Source organism: Neofelis nebulosa, chromosome 11 (genome assembly GCF_028018385.1).
Source record: "Neofelis nebulosa isolate mNeoNeb1 chromosome 11, mNeoNeb1.pri, whole genome shotgun sequence".
NCBI lineage: Eukaryota > Metazoa > Chordata > Mammalia > Carnivora > Felidae > Neofelis > Neofelis nebulosa.
This window is the reverse complement of record NC_080792.1, coordinates 65,694,797-65,717,928: the sequence shown is the minus strand read 5'-3', so window position 1 is coordinate 65,717,928 and position 23,132 is coordinate 65,694,797. Positions and strand designations below refer to the sequence as shown.

General features: G+C 55.6%; 1 protein-coding gene across 7 annotated transcripts; it reads left to right on the top strand.

Moving 5' to 3' along the window:
* The first annotated feature begins 108 nt into the window (after window positions 1–108).
* Window positions 109–23,132, top strand: LOC131490498 (sphingomyelin phosphodiesterase 4). 7 transcript variants are annotated; one of them, XM_058692904.1, is made up of 20 exons: window positions 109–304; window positions 2,581–2,664; window positions 4,120–4,206; window positions 5,059–5,201; window positions 5,352–5,427; window positions 6,020–6,128; window positions 6,237–6,289; window positions 6,804–6,955; window positions 8,882–9,014; window positions 10,567–10,638; window positions 13,906–13,992; window positions 16,552–16,697; window positions 17,482–17,572; window positions 18,465–18,565; window positions 19,162–19,325; window positions 19,822–20,027; window positions 20,618–20,851; window positions 21,074–21,205; window positions 21,402–21,530; window positions 21,645–23,132. In XM_058692904.1, the coding sequence occupies exons 1-20, from the start codon at window positions 230–232 to the stop codon at window positions 21,972–21,974; spliced, it is 2,604 nt and encodes an 867-aa protein (XP_058548887.1). In that variant the 5' UTR covers window positions 109–229; the 3' UTR covers window positions 21,975–23,132. The 7 variants fall into 7 exon arrangements, 6 of the variants coding, with proteins under 6 accessions (XP_058548887.1, XP_058548889.1, XP_058548888.1 ...); XM_058692905.1 differs by lacking the exon at window positions 109–304 and adding an exon at window positions 391–546; XM_058692907.1 differs by lacking the exon at window positions 109–304 and adding an exon at window positions 583–894.

Genomic DNA, 23,132 nt, shown 5'->3' with positions numbered 1-23,132 from the left:
CCTTAATAAACGGCTTCTCTTTAGCAGGCGCACGCGCGCTCCTTCCAGGGCACACGGAACTCTGGGCTAAGGGACACAGCTGCCCCCGCTGCACACGCGCATCCGGAGGTGTAACCCATAAACCCCGCCGGCCTTCACTCTGCGCACGCGCCCTTTGAGGTAACTGCTCGCAGAGGTAGCGGTGCGTTTCCCGCCAGGCCAGGGGAGGCGTGACGCCAAGCGCAGCTTGATGACGACATTTCGGCGCCGGGTAGCCGAATGGCGGCCTCCGTCCCTTAGGCGGGCGACTTTATGGGTCCCACAGGTGAGTGGTTGGGGCCGCGTGCGGGACGGCCCCCGCGTTCCGCCCCCCCCTCCCCCTTCCGGACCTCCGCCTAAGTCATTTCCGTTTCTACGCGAGCCGCAGGCCTTAGGCCCGGCGCCGGTAGCTCTGCCCCCGGCCGGGCGGGCAGGCTGGGAAGCCAAGGGCTCGGCTGTGCGCTCATGCCGTCTTCCTGGGCTGCGCACTCGTGCCACCTTCTCGCGCGCCTCGCACACCCGGTCCTGGTGGGTGCTTGGTTAACGTTCGTTGACGGGTTGGCGGAAGGAGAGGTTCAAGTGAAAGTTGAGCCTTGGGCTCCACAGGCTGTGTGGGAGGAAGAGCCGGGTGTGGATTCTCGCCTGACTCTTCCTCCCTGTGTGGACCGACCTTTGTGAGCCTCAGTTTCGTCTTCTGTAATATGGAGCTCCCATGCTCACTTAACGGGATACTTGTGAGCATACTCTGGGAACATACTCTGCTTCTCAGAGCGCAACCAAAGGGAGGCCTTGGCAGTAGTGTGATTTGCTTGGAATGACTGGCGATGCCTCTCTGAGAAGAAACTCCAACAGGATCCGAAGCAGCCATTGAAGAAAGTGGGTGTAAAGTGGCGGATGAAGGGAACACTTGGTACACAGCGGAGAAGGGTGTGATGGACCAGCCAGGCTGTGGCAGCGTTAGAGAACAGGGCAGACGAGACACTGCCCTCTCTTGGAAATACTCCTTGTTTTGGTGCCTCTGGGCCTCAGTTCTTAAGCTGCTGCCTATGCAGGCTTCGTCTAAGAAGGAGGTGCTTCCACCCCATCATCTCTAAAGCTCTGCCCTTTGCAAACAGGCCAAGATTTTATGCTGCTTTGATCCTTCTGCTTTGGTCATCTTAATCAGTGTTCTCCTGGCCACTTGGTTCAGGAGCAAAGTGTTTACATTTTCCTTGAAACTGAATTTGATAGCGGGTGCCTGGATGGCTCGGTTGGGCTTGATTGATTGATCACTCGTGGTTTTGGCTCTGGTCACGGTCTTGCTGTTCATGGGTTCAAGTGCAGAGCTTGCTTGGGATTCTCTCTCTCTCTCTCTCTCTCTCTCTGCCCCTCCTCTGCTCATGTGCTCTCTCTAAATAAATAAATAACCATTTAAAAAAGACACCTGAATTTGATAGCTAATATCAAGAATTGAAGAAAACCTGGAAGATGCTTATATTGCCAAGAAGCAGAGATGCACATCTCCCTTCAACTCCACTGCCTCACAGCCTCCTTGCATCTAGTCTTTCTCCATCCACATACACTTTCATTTGCCACCTCAGCACCTTTACTCTTGCTGTGGGCACAGCTGTGCCAGGAAAGCCATCATCAGTGGGACTCGGCAGGCTCCCTTCCTGTTCAAGTCTGGATATTTTCAGTTTCTGACCTGGGTGGTCAGAGAGAAGGGAATCTAAAGAGTTGCTCCTGATTTTCTGATGGCTTGTTTGAAAGCTTCCTCCAGCTTGCTCATCCCCTCCATTCATTCTCATAGAGCACAGGTGACATTCGGGAGATTCACCCACCTGTCTCTGTGGGAGATGTGTTAGGAGATGAGTATATTAGAGTCTTGGCTCTGCTGAGTGAGGGCAAGTGAGTTACCTCCTCTCTGCTGCTAGTTCTTTATCTGTATTGGCCCAGCAGATTGTTGTGAGGAAGTATAGTCTGTTCTTGCTTAACAAACTTAGCAGCTTAAGACTGCGTCCGTTTATTATCTCACAGTTCTGTAGTCAAGTCCAGGAGGGCTTGGCTGGATTCTGTGCTTAGGATATCACAAGACTGAAATCAAGGTGTTGGTTGGCTTTTTGTTACCTAGAGGCTCTCAGGAAAAATCTTTCCAAGCTTCTTCAAGTTGCTGGCAGAATCCACTTCCTTCGGGCTGCAGAACTAAGGTCCCCATTTCCTTATTGGCTGGCAATGGGAACTGCTTAGGGTCCGCCCACTTGAGACTTCAATTGTATCTGCAGAATTCCTTCACAGGACCTGCATGAGCATTTGGTTGATTCTTGGAGGGCTATCTTTAAAATTCTGCCTACCACTGAGTATTAAATGAGGAAATACGTGGAGGGTCCTTAGAACCAGGCGTGCCACACAGCAAGTGCTGTACACGCTTTACAGATTCGCCACTGCGAACCTGGCTCTGAAGCTGGCCACCACGTACTGCATCAGAACAGCGTTTTTGTAAAATGTGAAACTTGGCAGCACAGGCTGTGCTGTAGTATAGTGTCGTGTGGCAGATGTTGAGATTTCGCCTTGGTTTTTTCACAGTGGTTTCCTCAGGTGGCCGTTTTCAACGTTCCCCAGGAGGCTGCTATGGCGTTCCCTCACCTGCAGCAGCCCAGCTTCCTCCTGGTAAGTGTCAGTTGCCCACGTGAGGGTCAGTGAGATGATGGTTCTACAGCTGAGGGACTTGAGAGTCCTATCCACTGCAAAGTGAACTTTGCACTGGTGGTTTTCTGAGGGGCATGTGAGGAAAAGAACGTTGGACTTGGGATTAGAACCCTTAGACTTGGCTCTGCCCCCTAATGGTGTAGGACCTTGGGTTTACTCAACCTCTGAGCCCTGTTTTTCTTATCTACAAGAGGAGCTTCTTACCTACAAGATAAGTTGATTCACATGCCATTTTTACTGCTTCCTGAGGTCTGGGGAGGAGGACGGGAAAGGATATACATCAGAATTGTCATGTCTTATAAACCTTTACACACTTCTGGGATATTCTAATAATCGTACTGTCATCCCTGGATAATGGAGGGACAGGGACCCTGCTGTGCTGGGGGCAACCAGGACTGTACTCTAAGTATTAAACATGACACCAAGAAGTTAGGTGTGAGGCAGATATCAGTGGTGAGGATTCCTAATTTCAGGTCCCAGAAGATACTTCTCGTAAACATTTATTCAGAAGGACATCCTTCCATGGTGCACCCTCTAGAGCCAACAGATGCAGTGCCTCTGGCATCGACTGGGTAGAGACCAGGCATGCTGCTAACCTACCCACCCTGCCTGGCTGCAACAGCCCAGGTTTCCACCTCTGACTGAGACACCACCCTCATTTAGAGGTGGCTAAGGCCTTAGGTATCCTTGGGCAAAGCCCTCTTGGTTCACATTCTGGTATTTTCTCCTGATCTGAATCCATACCCCATGACCTTGGGTAGATTTCCTTCATTCTTGTCCTGAGTTTCCTAGCCTGTCCATCACCTTCATGATTAGTGTCAACATTTGGTTAAAGCTATCATTTCTCACCTGCCTGCCTTGTTTCTTAAGGTAGTGAGTTTAGTTGGTTTGTTACCTACTGAATAAAGGGTAGCTTGGTTAAGAGGCCTTCTGTCACTCTCATTTTGCTGGGCATCCTCACTGATGATCACAGTGGGGTCATCACAGAGGGTCATCACATGGGAAATTTCCAGTTCACGTGTATACACTCAGTGAGTACCCTGTGGTCTCTGAGGGGTGTCCTACGCATAAGCATCCTCTTCTGGTTGTGGGACTGACCCTGGAGCTGACCCCCTGCTTATGGATTGTGTGGAAGTCACTTCGGTCATGCAAATGTGCAGTTCTCTGCTATAAGTGGGGATGCCTGACAGAGGGTGCAGGGAAGAAGCCTGAGAGTTGGCGATGTAGAGAGCCAAGGCGTCTCCTAGTCGTGTCCTTTAGGCCACTGACACAGGCACGAGGTGCCGGGGAACCAGGCCGGTGGTATGTCTGACTCCTACCTATCATTTGGATTTCTGTTTTGATTCGAGCCAGGATAACCGCAAAAGCCACCAAGTGAATATGCTCATGATCTTTTTGGTTCGTTCTATCTTCTAGGCTAGCCTGAAAGCTGACTCTGTAAATAAGCCTTTTGCACAGCGGTGCCAAGACTTGGCTAAAGTCATTGAGGATTTTCCAGCAAAGGTACAGCTCTGCTAGCATCTCCTTGGGGCATGTCTCCTACTCGTTGAAAAACTTTTTTTTTTTTAAGTTTATTTATTTATTTTGAGAGAGAGAGAGAGAGAGACAGAAAGAATATCCCAAGCAGACTCTGTGCTGTCCAGGCAGAGCCCTGTGCAGGGCTTGATCCTGTGAACTGTGAGATCATGACCTGAGTGGAAATCAAGAGCCAGATGCCTAACCGACTGAGCCACCAGGCACCCCTGAAAAATGTTCTTATATAAGCCCCTGATTCCTACCTCTGAGCATTGCCCTGGACAGAGGCTTGACCCAGTATCGTAAGTGTCGCGTTTATGGACACATTTAAACATGTCAGCATGTAGGCCAGGGGTTCTCAGCCACAGGTGCTTCTGTCCTGCATGGGATTCTTAGCACCGTCTGGAGACATTTTTGATTGTCACACAGGGGAGGGTGCTACTGGCATCAAGTGGGTAGGGACCAAGTGTGCTAATAAGTATCCCCAAATGCACAGGACAAACCCCGCCCCAACAAGGAAGCATCCAGCTCAAAAAGATTGAGAAACCCTGATGAAAATACTGAAAAGATACATTTAAATCACACCCAGAAGTATCAAATAGTAGCGTAAGCCCAGGCAGCTGACCTGGACAGGGATTCTCACCGATGATCACAGGAATGTCATCAGGGGTGGTCAGTCACTCCAGAAATTTCCAGTTCATGTGTTCACACTCCATGAAGAAGGTGGCAGTTTGTGGCACGGGGCTGGTCTGGGTGGGAGGCTCACGTGGCATGGAGCCCGGCAGTGGGCACCGGTCCTCAGCAAGCCTGCCCGCAGCCTCCCCTGCACACCCATTTCAGGAGCTGCACGCCATCTTCCCGTGGCTGGTAGAGAGCATTTTCGGCAGCCTGGACGGTGTCCTCGTTGGCTGGAACCTCCGCTGCTTACAGGGGCGAGTGAGCCCTGTGGAGTACAGCATTGCAATGGAGTTTCTAGACCCCGGGTAGGTAGGTTTGTCACCTGAGAGGGGCCGGGTGTTTTCTCATGGTGGTCCCATTCTTGAAGCACTGAATTTCTCAAAACTCAGAAACCGTCAAAGCAAGATGGTTTGCAGTTCATTGCCCTGTTTTTGTTGTTTTAATTTCATCTCCAGTGGCCCAATGATGAAGTTGGTTTATAAGCTCCAGGCCGAAGACTATAAGTTTGACTTTCCGGTTTCCTACCTGCCTGTAAGTAAGCCGTGGGGTGAGAGCCGTGCTCGGGCAGAGCACCCTGCACAGCGGCTGCGGCCGTGGGGGAGGCGGGCAGGGCTTGAGGGGCTGCGTCAGTGGGCACGGCACCATGGTGTCTGCTCAGGGCCCAGGGGGCGTGGCACATAGAACTTCAGTGGTTACTTTTTTTAAAGATCATTCCAAACTCTGCCCATGGGGAAGGCGCCACACTCCTGGTTTGTACCTGGCTGAGTGGCAGGCAGGGCCTTGTGACCAGTTGCTGTTTTTCTGAGTCTCCGGTCCAGGGGGCAGAATTAAGGGATGACTTGTTCAGGGGGTTTGAGGAGCAAAGAAGACGGGGAACGTCAAGTGCTTGACAAGGCTCAGAAACTCAAACAGCTGCTGCCCTTGCTGTTTGCGGGTGTTCCTGAGGATGGCGTGAACAATTCTGAGTGGAGGCCCTCTTGCTCTGGTGCTACCCAGAGGACGGCACCACTCCCCCAGGCAGGGTCTGAGTGCCTGTGGCCTCCACCGCACCCCTCCCAAAGGCTGCACTGCATGGGGCGCCCTGCCAGAGCCTGTCCACAAGCCCAACACGCTCTCTCCGCAGGGCCCCGTGAAGGCATCCATCCAGGAGCGCGTGCTCCCCGACAGCCCCCTGTACCACAACAAGGTCCAGTTCCCCCCGACGGGGGGCCTCGGCCTGAACCTGGCCCTCAGTATCCTTTGTCAGTCCCCCAGGGGTGGGGAGGCCATGGGTGGCCAAGACGTAATGCTGAGGGTGGTCCAACAACCCCTGCCTGTTTGCCCCCTGACACTGCCATCAGATCCGTTCGAGTACTACATGTTCTTCTTTGCTTTGAGCCTCATCACTCAAAAGGTACGAAAGGGATGCCCCTAAGCAGCTCTTTACCAAAGCCCCCATGAAGGGTGGGGGCTGTGGCCTAGGACTTTCTTTCTCTTCCCTCTCCACCTCATTTCTCCAGCTCCTCCTTTGCATCCTCCTCCAGCCTTCGCCCTTCAGGCCATTCTCACTTAGTGAGGATGACAGGCTGGTGGGCGGATTTGACAGGTCATGTGGGGTGACCTGGGTGCCTCGAGTGGTAGTCGGGAAGGCTTCCCACAGGAAGTGCTTACTGGGCATGGGCGCAGGGCAGAGGTGCCCAGGAAGTTTGCTGTACATCATCTTCCCATGTGCCGAAAAGGACTGTGGGGTCTAGCCCCCTGTGGTGGGAACTTTGCTCCTGGCACTGCCCACGGTGCTTGCGTTCGGGCCCTTGGGATATGGCCCATGTCCCAGGGCTCATGTGCAGTGATTTGAGCCCTGCGGTTGCTGGGGTTAGCAGCCAGGGTGGCACCCAGAGCTACACACCAATGCAGATTTGCTTTTCCAGCCACTCCCTGGGACTCTCCACATACGAACTTCAGACTGTGCCTATTTCATCCTCGTGGACAGATACCTGTCATGGTTCCTGCCCACAGAAGGCAGTGTGCTCCCCGCACTCTCCTCCAGTCCTGGGGGGCCCAACCCCTCACCCGCTCCCAGGTAAGGCTCTCTGGTTGCCCTGGCCCTTGGCCTGGGGTGGCCCAGCCCTGTGGCTAGCCTTTAAGGCCTGGTTCTTCCATGAGGGGGTGGTCTGGTCAGCAGGCATTGCTCATAGGGACAGTAGTGCCACTCTTTGTTCATGGTGTCCCAACTTTTCTTATGCCTGAGATCTCAACCCCAGCTACCCTAGCCCAGACTGGAGAGGAGGGTAAAGGAGGACATCTGTGTGGGTTTTCAGTGATTAGGTCCTGTGGCCACAAGGACGAGGGCTGGCTTTGGTCTGGGAGTGGGCTGTGTTCTGCCCACAGCAGCCCTCCCCACATGTGCATCCAAGCCCCACACCGAAGCGGTGTGTTGCCAGGGCCGATTGATGGCACTAGGCAGGTGGTGCTGGAGAGAAAGGGGCTGTGGGCAGGCCACAGCAGGGCTGACGTGTGGAGGAATAAGAACAGGAAGAATGTGTGTAGGGTGCAGGACCAGGTCTTGGCCTGAGCCAGAGGCCCTGGGGCAAAAAGCCTTTCGTGCCAGTCCAAGGCTGGGCTGTGGCTAGACCGTGCAGGACGGGAGTGTAGAGCCAGCCTCAACTCGAGGGTGAACTGAGGCCTTGGCGGGGTGCATTTAGCCAGTGGCTCATTGGCCGCCTCTCCCCAGGAGACGCTCCTGACCTGGGAGCTGCCAGCTGTGCTCCTCACCCTCCTGAGTCTTGCTGGTGTACCTTCTTCCCTGGGAGGCAGGTTCAGGCCCACCCCACATCTGCTGACATGTGCCGTGCTGTGACCCAGAACTCACATGTGTGCACAGATGTGCCCAAGGAGGGGGGATTGAAAAGAGGAGGTGGGGGCACGGAGGTGGGGAGAGGCTGCCCCGGCATCAGTAATGCTGCGGCCAAGAAGGACCAGGGCTGGCCAGGTTCACACCCTCTCAGAGGCAGGTTTCAGCTGCCCAGCTGTTCTCTGGGCCCGATTTTGTTGGCTTGTTTTAACATAGAATTCAGACTTACAGAAAACTTGCCACAATAACAAAAAACTTTTAAGTCCTTCACCTACGTTTCTGAATCATTTCATTCTTTATCTGTATGTGTTTTTTCTGAGCCGTTTGAGTAAGTTATAAATACAATGCCTGTTCCCTCTTAATGTCTTGGAGTGTATTTCCTAAGAGCCAGTGCATTCTCCTACACAGCCTCCTGCACTTCTATCCAAGTCAGGGAATTAATATTGCTACCCGGCTGCCATCTAATTCTCAAACCCCATTCGGGCTGCACTGTCTACCCCACTAATGTTTGCTACCTGGCTGGGATCTGGGGGAGGGTCACTCTCTGTGTGTGGTTGGCTCTGGTCCCCCTCCAGTCTGGAACACTCTCTCAGTCTTCCCCTGTTTCCTGACCTCAACACCTTTTTGAAGCGTGCAGCCTGGAGGTGTGCAGAATGCCCTTATCTTAAGTTCTCTGGTATTTCCTAGTGATTAGACCCAGCAGCCCGTGGAGTCTGTGTGCTTGCAACATTGTCTTGATCGCTGCGCCAAGGGCGTGTTGGCCAGGTTTTCCTACCATAAAATTAAATGGGTCCTTTGTGCCTAAATTAATTAGCAAAAGGGATTTGTTGGGAAGATCTACTGAGACTCTGTAATTATCAGTGGTGTTCGTGTCCCTTGACGATCGTCAGCCAAATCAGTTATTAATTGGTTGGTTGCCAGATGATAGCTGTCTGGTTTCGTCCTATAGTTATCAGTGGGCATTCTGTGGTAGGAAAGACTTTTCTTCCTGTCTGTTGATTGTGTGTATCGATATGGATTTGTATGGATTTGGGGGTCGTTCTATGATTCAACAAGTGGTAATGGTTACTGTTGCCAGTGATGTTGATGTTGAGATTGCCCCCGGTTGTGCCAGCAGGATCCCCTAACGAAGGCCTTTTCCTGTGTCTCCCTCAGAACACCAACCATGCCCTTCGCTTCTTATGGCCTCCACCACACCAGCCTCCTAAAGCGACACATCTCTCATCAGACATCTGTGAATGCAGACCCTGCCTCCCATGAGATCTGGAGGTCAGAAACTCTGCTTCAGGTGAGCGCGAGGAGGCTCTTCTCATCTTCTGTTTCAAAATAAACTGCCTGGCCACCTTCCACCCCCAGGGGCAGAGGCCTAAAGACTGTCCTCAGCCTGAAAGTGGTTCTGAATTGTTGGTGTTCTCCTGCTGTGGCGTGTGGGAAATCAGACTAGAAGAAACGTGCCCATGTGTCTAACCTGTATGTCATTGGCAGTATTTTTCATCCCAGCGTCCCCTTTCCAAAGACTTTTGTCTTTCTCATGGTAATATGAGCGCTGCTGAGTTTCCATTGGATCCGTGTAAAAGCTTTCCCCGCCTTCGACATTTTCAACCTGTTCCCACGTTGCTGGAGATGTTTCCTGTGATCACCATCATTTGGATATTAAACCCCTGCCCCAGTAGCGTTTTTGTTGTTGTTGTTTGGTTTTGTTTGTTTGTTTTATTTTAGGGAGAGAGCGCATGCACACGAGCAGGGGAAAGGGGCAGAGGGGGCGCAAGAGAGAATCTTAAGCAGGCCCCGTTCTCAGCGCAGAGCCTGACACAGGGCTTGATCTCATGATTCGTGAGATCATGACCTGAGCCGAAATCAAGAGTCCAATGCTTAACCAACTGAGCCACACAGGTGCCCCAAAGTTCAATAATGTTCTATCATGTGGATATTCCTCTTTTTGTGTTTCTGTTCATCTATGGATGGCCACTTGGGTTGTTAGCACATTTTAGCTATGGTGAATAGCTGTTTCTACATGGATGTACAAATATCTCTTGGAGACTCTGATTTCGGTTCTTTGGGGTATATATCCTGAAGGGGAATTGCTGGGTCATATGATAGTTCTATTTAATACTTTAAGGAGCCGCCACACCATTTTCCACAGTGGCTGTACCATTTTATATTCCTGTCAGCGGTGCACGACCTTACCAAGGCCCATCATTTTCTGTCTTTTAGTATAGCCATCCTCATGGATGTGAGGTGGTGTCTCCCTGTGGTTTTGATTTGCACCTCCCTCATGGTTGATGATTTGAGTATCTATTCATGTCCTTATCGGCCATTGGTACGTCTTTGGCGAAATGTCTATTCAAGTCCTTTGCCCATTTTTTAATTGAGTGGCTTTATTTTTTTGTGGTTGAGTTTTAGGAGTTGTCTTTATATTCTGGGTATCCATTGTTTATCACATACACGATTTGGAAATACTTTCCCCCATCCTGTGGGTGACCTTTTTCTGTGGATAATGTCTTCTGACGTGCAAAATATTTTTGAATTTTCATGAAGTCCAATTTGTCTGGTTTCTTTTGTTGCCTGTGCTTTTAGAGCTAGAAATCATAGCCCAGTCCAGTGTCCTGAAGCTTTCTGCCCACAGTTTTTGCTAAGAGTTTTAAGTCTTAGCTCTTACACGTATGCCTTTCATCCGTTCTGAGTTATTTATTATTCATGGTGTGAAGTAAAGGTCCAGCTTTATTCTTTTGCGTGTAGATATCCAGTTTTCCCAACACCGTTGGTTGAAAAGAACTGCCCTTGGAATGGCTGTGATACCTTAGATGGAAACCATTTGACCATCCAGTGCTCTCTTGCAGGTTTTTGTTGAAATGTGGCTTCATCATTATTCCTTGGAGATGTACCAAAAAATGCAGTCCCCTCACGCCAAGGTAGGTTCCACACTTTTTCATCCCCTCTGCTCTGGCCCTGGTGTGCCTGGTCCACCTGCTGCTTCTTGTCCTTGATCTCAGCTCGTTGTCAAGGGCTGGATGGTGGGAAGCAGAAACTCACCATCACCCCTTACTCTGATGCCGGACGGCAGGTGGGTTTCATTCTGTGGTGGGCTTGCACCCTGCGGGCTGGAGGCCTGTCCTCTCTGGGGTGCTCCCCATGCTACTTCCAGAGCCCCCTCCCTGGCAGCCGGAATGGCTGAGGTTGTGGTGCTCGCGCTCTGGGGCCAGGAGAGCTGCGGATGCCTCTGGGAGTCACATCCGGGCCTGTTCCCTCTGCTGTCACAGCGTGTCCTGCTTTCCTGCTGAGGTGGCACCCGGCCGACTTCGCTCACCTTGGTGCCCATACTGCCTTCCACCTCCTCCAGAGCATTGGCAGGCAGCCCTTTCTGCAGTGGGTGGGAGCTGATGCCTCCCTGCATGCAGCCTGGCCTGTCTCCTCCTCTTCTTCCCTTCTCTTCCCTCACAGGGCAGCATGCTCATTTGCACAGGCGTGGAGGCAGCTGTGTCCCTGGAACGTTCCCAGGGCCGGCAGCCTGCTGGACTCGTCAGAGTACAACAGCTCTGTTCGCCTCTTATTAGGCAGGGTGGGCACCTAGGTTCACGCTCCATGAAACAGCCTGAAACGTGTGAACTGGGGCCTGTAACCAACTGTGTGATCTGTGGCTTCTGTGCACTTCTGTGTTTGCTCCTCAGACTTTGCTTTTGTCAACGCCAGACAGAATTCTTGAGAGATTCCTTACGAATTAACACTCTATAGGCTAAAATTCACGAGAGTGGCCTGTGACCTTCCCTCTGTGATTCCAGCAAGTGGTGGTGGTTCTGCAAAGTGTTGGCAACCAGTTCTGCTTCCCTGCTGCCCTTCTGAGTACCCATTTGGGGAGCAGCCCCCAACCACTGCTCTCTTAAAGTGCAGAGTGACCCAAATCTCTCCTTGACATCACAGGGAACAGAGGGAAAGCCAGAACTCTGTCTTGGGCCTCTCGCGTTACTAAGTGCTTGCACTGCCATTGCTGCTTCCACAGTGGACTGGCTGCATGTTCCTGGCTGGTGCACGGGGGTCAGGGGCCAGGCTTCCCCCTAGGGCCCTGGGGGCTCACTCAGCCCCTGTGCATGTGGCTTTTGCAGAGGCAGGGGCTGCTTTGCTGCTTTGCCTTCCCATCTGCTCGTTCTGTCTTCTGAGCCAGTGGGAGCACATTCACTGTCATTTTTAGCAGATCTGCCAGTCACAGAGGTCCTCTAGGTTGTCTCCTGTGAGGATCCCGAGCCCTATACGAGGGAGGAGGGTGGGCCGTCCCTGCCGGAGCAGGGGAGCCTTCCCCTTCTTCCTCACGTTTGCTTCCTCTTGGCCAGATCACAGGGCGGGGGAGAGCTGCTCAGAATGACTGGTAGTCAGGGGGCGACTGGGAAGCCCCCACCAGGTACCCATTGAGGTGTTTTGTTTTGTTTCGTTTTGTTTTGTTTTGTTTTGTTTCCTATTTGTCTTTGCCTCCCATTGAGGCTGAAAGCAAAACCTAAGAAAACCTGGTGTGTGGGAAGGGGAGAAGGACAGCCATGGAGGTCTGCTTCACCTGAGGCTCCTTACCATTTGCCCAGGCCTGTGCTGTGCCGTTTGGAAATCCTAGCCTTGGGGTCAGTTTTCCTGATGTGAAAGATGCAGGAAACGCAGCTCTGAGAGGTCCCATGGTGCTTCCATGCCTAGCCTGGGTCCAGAGTGTATGCTCGCTCCTTACAGCCCGGGCCTCTGCTCTGCCTCAGCTTACTGGGCAGGGAGGGCTTCAGGAGAGTCAGATGGTCGGTAAAGACCGCATATTCCTGCAGGACACTGTGGGGCCTGCACTGTGTTCCTGCAGGCTGGGCAGACCCCCAACAGGGGAACCGTGTGCTCCCTGATTCCTCACTGAGAGCTGTCGCTGAGCCCGGGTCTGGCCCAGAGGAAGGCCATGAAGGGCAGACACCTCCTTGCTGTGCTGCTTCCTGCCCCTGCTCTGCGCGTCTGTGGCTGTGCCTGTCTCCTCAAGGTCTGGCACATGCGTTCTGACCTTTCCCGTGTGAAGCATGGTACGCGGTGGGAGGCATGGCCCTCCCAGGGCAGGATGTGTGCCAGGGCCGGCTCTGGGTTGTGCTTGGCTAAAGGGGACTGCTTTAGCAGGCCTTGTCGCTGCAGCGGGGCAGGGCAGAGGTGGGGTGGGGGTGGACAGCTTAAGCCAGCTCTGCTGTCATCCCCCATGGCCCAGGCTGTCCCAGCCTCAGGGTTCCAGCTGCCTCTGGGTGTGTGTGGCCATGACCAGATTCTTGGGGCCTGTCGGGACTGACGGAGGGCTCTGTGTGTCTGGAGTTGGGGAGTCCTGGTGAGGTACGAGAGGTGGGTCTCCCAGGATTCGAACCCATGAGTGTTCACGTTACCTTTAACGATTTCGGGAATGTGGGGTGTGGAAGGTGTCAGGCCTGGTGAGCTAAACCTTGCTTGCCTCTCTGCCACCCTGGGAATCAGCCCCATTCAGGAGGGGTCGCTGATTGGATCTTTGACACCTAGGAACTGATCTCATCATATATCAGTTTGGTAAATTTCTTCTTGGGACAACACAGAGAAGTCCAATAAGTTACAAATTTTTCTTTCTTGAGCAAAGAGGTCTCCATCTGGAACTAGCTCCTCAAAAATTTCTCTTCTGAGCCTCAGGGCCTTCAGGGCCTCGGTGGCCATCAGTGTGTCCCAGCAAGACTCCTGGGATCCTGGTGGGCTCCAGTGTGCACACACTGCACACAGAGCATTCAGGGTTGGGGGAGGGCAGGACCCTCTGGAAGGAAAGTGAGTCAGGCTGACCTCAGGGAGCTGGAGAGAACTTCAGGCCCCAGAGACATAAAGGAGGCTGCCCAAGTGACCTTGAGGGTCTGTCTGTCCCTCTGCCTGGCAGGTGGAAGAGCACCCCTTAGGCCTGGCTCTAGTCTGCCCACCAGGAAGGGCTCCGTCTGGGCGGCTGAGAGGGTGGTGTCCCATTGGTCTGAGGCTGCTGGGCTGTGATTGTTTGGATTGTCACTGACGTGCTTTTGTTTTTGTTTTTGTTTTTTGTTTTCTCTCCTTACTTCTGGGCTCACTTTTGTCTTTCTCTCCCTGCTGTCCCCTCCCCGGTCTCTCCCCTCCTGTCCCCTGCCCTGTCCTCTGCCCTCCCTGCCTGTTCTTGGCTTCTCTGTTTTGTTGTCTCTCAGCTGGAGGTTCTGCACTACCGACTCAGTGTCTCCAGCGCCCTCCACAGCCCTGCCCAACCCAGCCTCCAGGCCCTCCACGCCTACCAAGTACTGGCCGCTCTCATATTGTTTTGTTTCACCCCTGCCCTGTGGTGTGAGCCATGGAGCGCATGGCAGTGCAGTGGTAAAGCGAGGGTCCGGCCGGGGACCAACTGGGGTGATTCAGGCCAATTCCAAGCAGAGTGAGGCCAGTGTGTGTTGGGGATGGTGGCAGGCATCCGTCTTTAGCCTGGCTCAGCCCTCAGCTTGGTAGACTAGCCCGGGTTTGGGGTGTGGGGCCACCAGATCTGCCTGGCCAAGCCCCAAGCCAGTTGGAATGTGGTAGGCTCTTGGGAGTTGGTGGCTTCTGTGCTTGGCCCTGGGTTGAGGGAGCGGAAACAGTGTGGCCTTCGCAGTGGCCTGACTCACCTGGCTTTGCGGGCCTGGTACCTAGGAACTGACTGAGCCCAGGGAAGCCCAAGGCTCATGGTGGCATGGTCTGTCAATCCCAAGCCTGTGTGAGGCCAAGGGGCAGGGAGGACAAGGGCTTCGTCCCCTAGCCTGGAGAGGCTGTTGGTCCTTGAGCATGCTGGGGCCTGGCCTCTTGTGGACTTTTGTGCTCCCACAGAGGTAGGCGAGAGCCAGAGAGGGCCTCACGGAGACTGGTGTGCTTTAGGCAGAGATGATCAGTGTGGACGGATTTGAAGTCTTGAGGTCGGTAGATGGAGTGCAGGACTACAGGCTGTTAGAGGGCAGATGGAGTCTGGTAGTTCATGGATTCATGAGATGAATGTCAGGAAGTTTGGGCAGAAAGCATGCATCTAGATCCCATGCTCGAGGCCAGGGTTCTGTCCAGTTCCCCCTCAGTGGGAGCACACCACATTTAACCTGATATTTGAGCACACGGTAAGAAATCACGTTTGCTGGGATGGGGTGGTGAGTGCACACAGGGTTCCCACTCAGAAGCAGCAGCCACAGGGAAGAGGGAAGAGAATGATCCAGAAGGGCCAGCAGGGGCGGGTTTAGCACAGAAATGGTACCACTCCAGCATGTGTTGGGGAAGGGCTCCCTTGGCCAAGAGCAGCGTCCCTGGAGAAATGTGCACAGCAGGAGGGGTAAGAGCCCTCCCCCCACCCACCATGGGAAGGGTTGCTGAGCTGAGAAGGGCTGGGCCCAGTGAGAAATGCCACTGGCTTTGGGAAAGTGTCCCTAATGGCCATGCGGGTGGAGGAGGCCCACTTACAGCAGCGGTGGCTGGATTCCTGTGGGGATTTGGCTCTCGAGGGGGGGGGTGGGGTGAGAAGAAAGGTTTGGCTTCTGTCCAGAGGGAAGATAGCCCAAGGAGCTTCCCGGTTCAGTGCAAATGCTCTGTCCTCCGCTAGGGAGATGGTGGGTGGGTCGGCGAGGGGCCAGGAATGAGAAAGGGGGAGGCCCCTGGGGGGAGTAGCCTGGCTGTAGCCTGGCAACAGTGCCCTCTGATCCTCCGTTACTGTGAAAATATCTTACGTTTTTTTTGTTGTTCAAATGATGCAAGTTCATCGCTTAAGCTTACAGATAAGCAGAAGAAAATCTCCTCCTGAAGCCCCGTAGCTTCCCCCGCAGTCATATCGAGTCGTGTGGTGTGTTGCCTAGGCCTGTGGAGACAGATCCATGGCAAGGAGAGCGGAGAAGGCAGTGCCGCGGGCAGTGGTGGGGCTGTGACTGGGTGCCCGGGCTGTGCCAGGAGGCACGGCTTGTGCCAGCCTCAACATTGCTCAGGATTTGGACTAGGCTGCCAAAAGCTCTATCGAGGTTGTGGAGGTCCCAGAGGCCTGGGGGGTGAGTGTGGGGAGAGGAGCGCGTCTGGGCACCCCAGAGCTGGGAGCCGGAGGCAGCGTATCCTGCCGGTGCCATCCTCTGCCACTCTGGAGACTCCATCCTGTATTCCGTCACAGAAGAGCCAGCAGACAGGCTTTCCTCTCGGGGCTGGGTCTTAAAGATCCTACCTGAACCTTGTGAACGAGAATTTCACCTGACAAGATAGAAAGCGCTCTTGTCTTGTGCTGACGGCAGGGCTGTTAGCAATGGAGGAAGGGCCACCCTGCGCCAAGCCCCCAGCTGGCTGTGTCCAGGACAGGAAGTGGATGGAAGGGTGAGGGTTACAGCAGGAGAAGGAATTTGGGAGTGTTTCTCCCTGAAAAGGGAAGCCATGGGCCCCAGCGAGCTGTCTTTATATACCTGGGAGGCAGGCAGGAGACCCTGAGTCCGGATCCAGGGTGGGATACTGGCCTGCCTCGCCCCCTGCTCCTCCTCTGGCTGGCCAGGAGTTGGGGGGGACCCCTGAGGACTTGGCCGGGCAGCAATGACCCGAGTCAACCACAGAGGGTAAAAGAAGGGGTTGGAAGCACACAGGGAAGCATTCAGGTCTGCTTTAGCAAAGCCGTCCCGCCCTGTCTTGCGTGCTCTTAGCAGGTCTCAGAGCTGGCATGCGAGGCCTATCTGCTGCGTGCCAGGCCCAGGGAGGGCCCTGTGGGTGGCCCACACATCCTGTCGGGGAGAAGTGGTCCTGGGCGGGACATACATGGCCAGGCCTGGGGGCCCCACCCTGGGACCAGTCTGGGTCCTGACACAGCTCCCCCTCAACCTCAGGAGTCGTTCACACCCACGGAGGAGCACGTGTTGGTGGTGCGCCTGCTGCTAAAGCATCTGCACGCCTTTTCCAACAGCCTGAAGCCTGAGCAGGTCTCTCCCTCCACCCACTCTCACGCCACCAGTCCCCTGGAGGAGTTCAAACGGTGGGTACAGGGCATGCACAGGGCTCCCGTGTCCCTGGCTGCCACTGCCTCCTACTGCACATACTTGTTGCCCACAGTAACCTATCCTTAGGGCATGGGGTCGGCCTGTGAGGCGTCCGCAGGGTGGGGCAGGTGGGAAATCACCTTGACCCCTCCTGGGTCTGTTTCCCGACCCCTCCTCTGGCTCCACAGGCGGGTGGGGGCTGCCTGGCTGCCACGGCCTTTCCTTCCAGGCCTGCCGTCTTCAGTAGAAAGAGCCAGGCTGGCCAGAAAGAGGCCCCATCTTGTTGCCCTGTCTTGTCCCCTCCCCAGTGTGGGCAGAGTGGAAGATCTACATTGACCACACTCCGAATGCCCAGGAAAGCCGATGGGCTGGGAGTGCCTTCACTGCAAAGTGGCTCATTTGTCATGGGAGACTGAGCTCTATGCTGCACCCTCCCCCTCCTCTTCCTCTCTGCTCCGCCAGTCCTTCTGTCAAAAGGGCCAGGATGGTGGCCTGACTCCTAGGCCAACTGGGTCCAGCAGAGCAGGTGACTTGTGTGTGGTGACCCAAGCAGAGGTGGTCACAGGAGCCATACTAGGTCAACCGCTTGTGTGCTGTGTGTCCTTGGGACATTCCCTAATCTCTCTGAACTTTGGTTTCTTTGTGAAAAATGGGGCCCAAAATAGGAGGCCTTACCTTCAGGGGTGCCCAGTGTTCACCCCGGCAGAGCTGGCCCTTGGAACCGGGAGCCACTTGGCTCACCTATGAGGGGACCCTCTCCTCACCTCCCCTCCCCTGCAGGGCCGCCGTCCCGAGGTTTGTCCAGCAGAAACTCTACCTTTTCCTGCAGCACTGCTTTGGCCACTGGCCCCTGGATGCGTCCTTCAGAGCTGTGAGTGTCAGCCCCATCTTGCTTTCTTTGTCTTTGCCCTCTGTGCTTGATGAGGGAGGTCCCGTGGGGCGGATGCAGGAAGGAATCAGCTATTGCCGCAGAGGGTCACATTGGTGGGTCACATTGTTCTGCTCATTTGAGTTTTCAGAGCCAACCCCCAGGTACAGAAAAGCTGTCTGCCCTGACCTGGAACCCAGTGGGTCCACGCTGGGTGGGTTCCCAGCCCCACTGAGCCGCACAGGCTCCCTCAGCTGGGGAAAGCACTCCTGTGTTCCACACGTTCCACACTCGCTTCCGAAGGGCTGGCACAAAGGTTAAAACTAATGTAACGTTGTGTGTCAGCTATCTGCAGATTAAAAAAATCATTTTAATTAAAGATGAAAAAGGGGCGCCTGGGTGGCGCAGTCGGTTAAGCGTCCGACTTCAGCCAGGTCACGATCTCGCAGTCCGTGAGTTCGAGCCCCGCGTCGGGCTCTGGGCTGATGGCTCGGAGCCTGGAGCCTGTTTCCGATTCTGTGTCTCCCTCTCTCTGCACCTCCCCCGTTCATGCTCTGTCTGTCTCTCTCTGTCCCAAAAATAAATAAAAAACGTTGGAAAAAAAAAAAAAATTAAAAAAATAAATAAATAAAATAAAAAAAAGTAAAGATGAAAAAAGAAACATCATAGGGGATGCGGAGTTCCCTCCTGCTCCCTCTCGGAGTGGCGGGTGGGAAGAGAACGTGGTAACGCCTCCAGGAGAACCGAAGCCCCACGGTTAGGTCACCCCCTCCTCGCCTGAGCTGCCTGCCGGGAGCCGAGCTCCAGGCCACCCAAGGATCTGGACCAAAGCCCCAGCCCCACAGCCCAGCAGAATGCCAGCCTCCAGGCCCTCAGGGCACACGTGTCCCACCAGGTCCTGGAGATGTGGCTGAGCTACCTACAACCCTGGAGGTACGCACCTGAGAAGCAGGCTCAGAGCAGCGACTGCCAGGCCCGGTGTGTGTCGGAGAGATGGTGAGCCCCGGCCCGTTGTCCTCCCTAGGGGGACCTGCTTCCAGGTGGGGCACAGGCCCCTCCCTCCTTGACTGTGCTTTGTTGTCTGGGCCCTGGGCTTGATCTCCCACAGAAACAGCTGGTGACTCCTCTGTGCTGTCCCCTTGCCGTTGACTGTCTCCCCTCAGATGTATGTTTGCACTCGCCCCCAAGCACCCCTCGACCCGTCTTTACTAGCGTTCTGCATAGCAGCCACCACCGCCTCCCCTCCCCCCCTCACGGCCAACCCCCCAGCCTCCGCCAGCGCCTCCTCTCCACGACTGCCTTCCTTGTGCTCCTTCTGGTGCCCAGGCCAGCCTCTGCTGCGGAGGCTTTGGCCCTCTCGGGAAGGGCCGCACCCTACAGAGGATTGTGCCGTCTATAGGAGGCCTAGGTCTTCCCTGCCTCCCTTGTGCCTCCTCCCTTGCCCCCACCCCTGGTCCCTCAGCCACGATGAGGTCGTGGCAGGGGAGAACCTGGAACCCAAGGAAGAGAGCGCTAGTGAGGCGGGGGCATAGACTGGTGTAGTCCTGCCTCCAGTGGGAGTTCTGGGCCCTGATGCACTGCCTGGTCCCCAGGGCACCCTTTGTGCAGGAGAATCTGCTGATGTACACCAAGCTTTTTGTGGGCTTCCTGAGCCGCGCGCTCCGCACCGACCTGGTCAGCCCCAAGAACGCGCTCATGGTATTCCGAGTGGCCAAAGTCTTTGCCCAGCCCAACCTGGCTGAAATGATCCAGAAAGGTAAGCCCTTAGCCAGAGGGAAGCAGCACTTAGAGAGGGACCCACGGACCCTGCATGTGCCTCATGGGCTCGGGGTGGGCTGGCAGAGGTGCCACGGGGACTCCTGGTACACGGTGGCAGGGTGGACGTCGGAGCCTAGCGGCATCCTGCCTTCCCTGTGGCACGCGTGCCGGGCAGGAGCTGCGGGGGTGCTGGGCGGGGGAAGCAGAGCTCAGAGCTGTGTCTCCCTGGTGACTCTTGGTGGCATCAGAAAGCAGTCTTGGCCCGTGTCGTGTCTTAGATGGCTTTATCGGGTGTTAGCTTCTCTGGTTTTCTTTTGTGCATGTCGGCCTTCCTGTTGAGACTGGTGGGGGCTCCAGGAACATTAGGAGTTGGGCCCCTGTGCCACTCGGTCCCTATCCCTCGGAAGCCTCAGTGGCACCCAGGAAGCCAGCCAGCGGCTGCTGGCTGTTTGGTGCCATGGAAGCTGAAGCCAGAGTCGGGTTCTGCTTTCCAGGGGAACAGCTGTTCCTGGAGCCAGAACTCGTCATCCCACACCGCCAGCACCGACTCTTCACAGCTCCCACTTTCACCGGCAGCTTCCTGTCCTCGTGGCCCCCAGCCGTCACAGACGCCTCCTTCAAGGTGAAGAGCCACGTTTACAGCCTGGAGGGCCAGGACTGCAAGTACACCCCAATGTTTGGGCCCGAGGTCCGGACGCTGGTGAGTTGGGGCTCCCCCAGGCCGCACGGCCGTCCCGAAGCCGTGGCAACAGCAGGGCCAGGGAGAGCACACGTGTTGTACGGAAGGAGGAAGGTTGGGTGTTGGTGGACGCTGCTGTACCTTGGCTTTTTTTCTTTTTTCAGTGCGGTCTACGTTTTTTCTGATGATAAAGGCAGCACTTGCTAGAAAGTTTTCACATTTAGAATATGGGCGTCTTGGGGGCACCTGGTGGCTCAGTGAGTTAAGTGTCTGACTTTGGTTCATTCAGGTCATGATCTCAGGGCTCCTGAGTTCGAGCCCCACATCGGGCTCTGTGCTGACAACTGGAGCCCGGAGCCTGCTTTGGATTCTGTGTCTCCCTCTCTCTCTGCCCCTTCCCTGCTCACAGTCTGCCTCTGTGTCTCTCCAAAGGAAATAAACACACACACACACACACACACAAATGTAGAATATGCACGTCTTAGTCTTGAAAGACCCTGGCCTCCTCCTGGCCTGCTGGGGGCCCCCAGGTCTGCCTGCCAGCCTGTTGGTGGCTGGGTGGCGTCCGGTGGCACCACCCGAGCTGGCTGACCTGCCCCCATGCCCCGCAGGTCTTGCGCCTGGCTCAGCTCATCACGCAGGCCAAGCAGACTGCCAAGTCCATCTCTGACCAGTGCGGGGAGAGCACGGCCGGCCGCCCCTTTCTGTCGTGGCTGGGCTTCTGCTCCACAGACGCGAACGGCTCCTACGCAGCCAACGACCTGGACGAGATGGGGCAGGACAGTGTCCGCAAGACAGACGAGTACCTGGAGAAGGCCCTGGAGTACCTGTGCCAGATGTTCCGAGTACGAGCCGGGGGAGCTGTCCCCTTCCTGGCGTTCGGTCCCGCGGCCCTCATCCCCTGCCCAGCCCGTGGGAGATACAGCCCGTGCCCACAATGTCACGTCTGGGTCCCCTTGCTGTAGCCGTTAGAGGCCCAGGGGGGCCAGTCTCCTCCCTTCACCCCGAGAGTGAAGGCAGGTAGCAGGAAGCGGCACTGCCTCCTCACGGGGCTTCCTCCCTCACAGCTCAGCGAGGCTCAGCTCACCCAGCTCACGCTTGCCTTGGGGACAACTCAAGATGAGAATGGGAAGAAGCAGCTCCCAGACTGCGTCGTGGGGGAGGACGGGCTCATCCTCACGCCCCTGGGCCGGTACCAGGTAAGGGCCACACCCCGGAGGGCTCCGCTCTCCTGGCGGCGTGGCCGTGGCTCCCGCTGGCCGAGCCTCCGAGCCCTGTTGCCCCGGCAGGCCCGGCAGCGGAGACCGCACTTGGGAGGCGTCGCAGAGGTGTGTTTGCAGGGCTGCTCGCGCGGCCCAGGTTTCACCCGGGGCTCGCCTCCTTTGCTGCTTCTAGATCATCAATGGGCTGCGAAGGTTTGACATCGAGTACCAGGGTGACTCAGAGCTGCAGCCCATCCGGAGCTATGAGATCGCCAGCCTGGTCCGCGTGCTCTTCCGGCTGTCCTCCGCCATCAACCGCAGGGTGAGTGCACGCGGGAGGGCCGCCCCCGCCTCTGGTCCTGCCACCCTCAGGGAGAGGCCGGGGCAGCGTGCGGCCCTGCCCGCGCCCACTCCCTGTGCCTCTGTCTCTGCCCAGTTTGCAGGCCCGATGGCAGCCCTGTGTTCCCGTGCCGACTTCCTCGGCAGCTTTTGTCGATACCACCTCACGGAGCCTGGGCTGGCGGACAGGCACCTGCTGAGCCCGGTGGCACGAGGGTGTGCGGCCCGCCGTCCCCGGGGCCCTCGGCTCAGCCTGCGCTTCCTGGGCAGCTACCGGACGCTGCTCTCGCTGCTTCTGGCCTTCTTCGTGGCCTCCCTGTTCTGTATTGGGCCCCTCCCTTGCGCCCTGCTCCTCGTGCTGGGCTACCTCCTCTACGCTGTGGCCATGACGCTGCTCACCGAGCGCAGCAAGCTGCACCATCTCTGACCTCAGGCCGGGTGCCGATGCAGGGCCGCCAGCAAGAGGGCCACACAGCCTCTCCCTCGAGCCTGAGAGGCCACCTCCGAGCTAGGGGGCCACTTTCCTGCAGCCACGGAGCCATGCGACGCGTAAGAGGAGATGAAACCGGAAGGGTGTGGTCCAGGCTTGGCAAGGAAGGGAGTGACATCAAAGGGCCTGTTAGTGTCACAGGACGGGGCCGGACCCAGCCACTCGGTCCTCCCTGCTTCCCTCAGCCACAGGCCCTGCAGTGAAATGGGCCTCCAGGCCTTTCTCCAACCTGACGCCCCAGGGTCTAGCTGTGTGAGGCCTGGGAGGCAGTGCTGCCCAGGAGGGGCCTCGCCATCCTTAAGGTTGGCAAGGTGGCGTGCCTCTCCTCTCCCTGCCGACAGCGGGACGGTCCCTCAGTGTCTGGTTCCAGAGAAGATTCCAAAACCCTAGAGGTTCCTGAGAAAGTTAGAGGATGGTTCTCTGATTCCTAACTTTAAACCTAGATTTTGCCATCGCATTTGGCAAAGTGAGGGTCATTCTTCACGCATTGCCAGCAATTCTGGGGCTGGGCCCTACAGCTCCACTTTCTAGAAGAAAAGATCCTCCAGGAGCACAGATGCTCAGTGGGACAGTGCTTCACCTCCGGCTCCCTCCTGGCCCCCAAGCCATTAAGCACGTTGCTTGGTGGCAGCCCAGCGTCACTGCCTCACCCGGGACAGGCTCGCCTGTCCCATGGGCAGAGGGGATGTGGCTGGGCCATGGGAGTTGGGCATCGTCTGGTGCTGCAACCAAAGATGGTCAAAGGCATTGTTGGTACCTCCGGTAAAATCGAGTGCAAAGACACTAACTTTTTGATGACATGTGAATGTTCATACTACACAACAATTTCATGTTCTCTGTCGAAAGTCATCCCCACAGGGTCTCAAGCACATGCATTCATCTTACAGGGGACGCACCAGAGAGAACATCTCAACGACGATTTGAAACCAAACCTTTGTTTTGGGTGTTTTGGGTTTTTTTCAAGTTTCCAAACTAAATGTTGAGCTTTGTATTTTGATGTGAACTCAGAATAATGGCATTCTGGGGCCTGTGACCAAAAAACAAACCAAGTTTGTAACTGACCACAGATCTGAATAAAGCTGTTTTTGCTCCCGA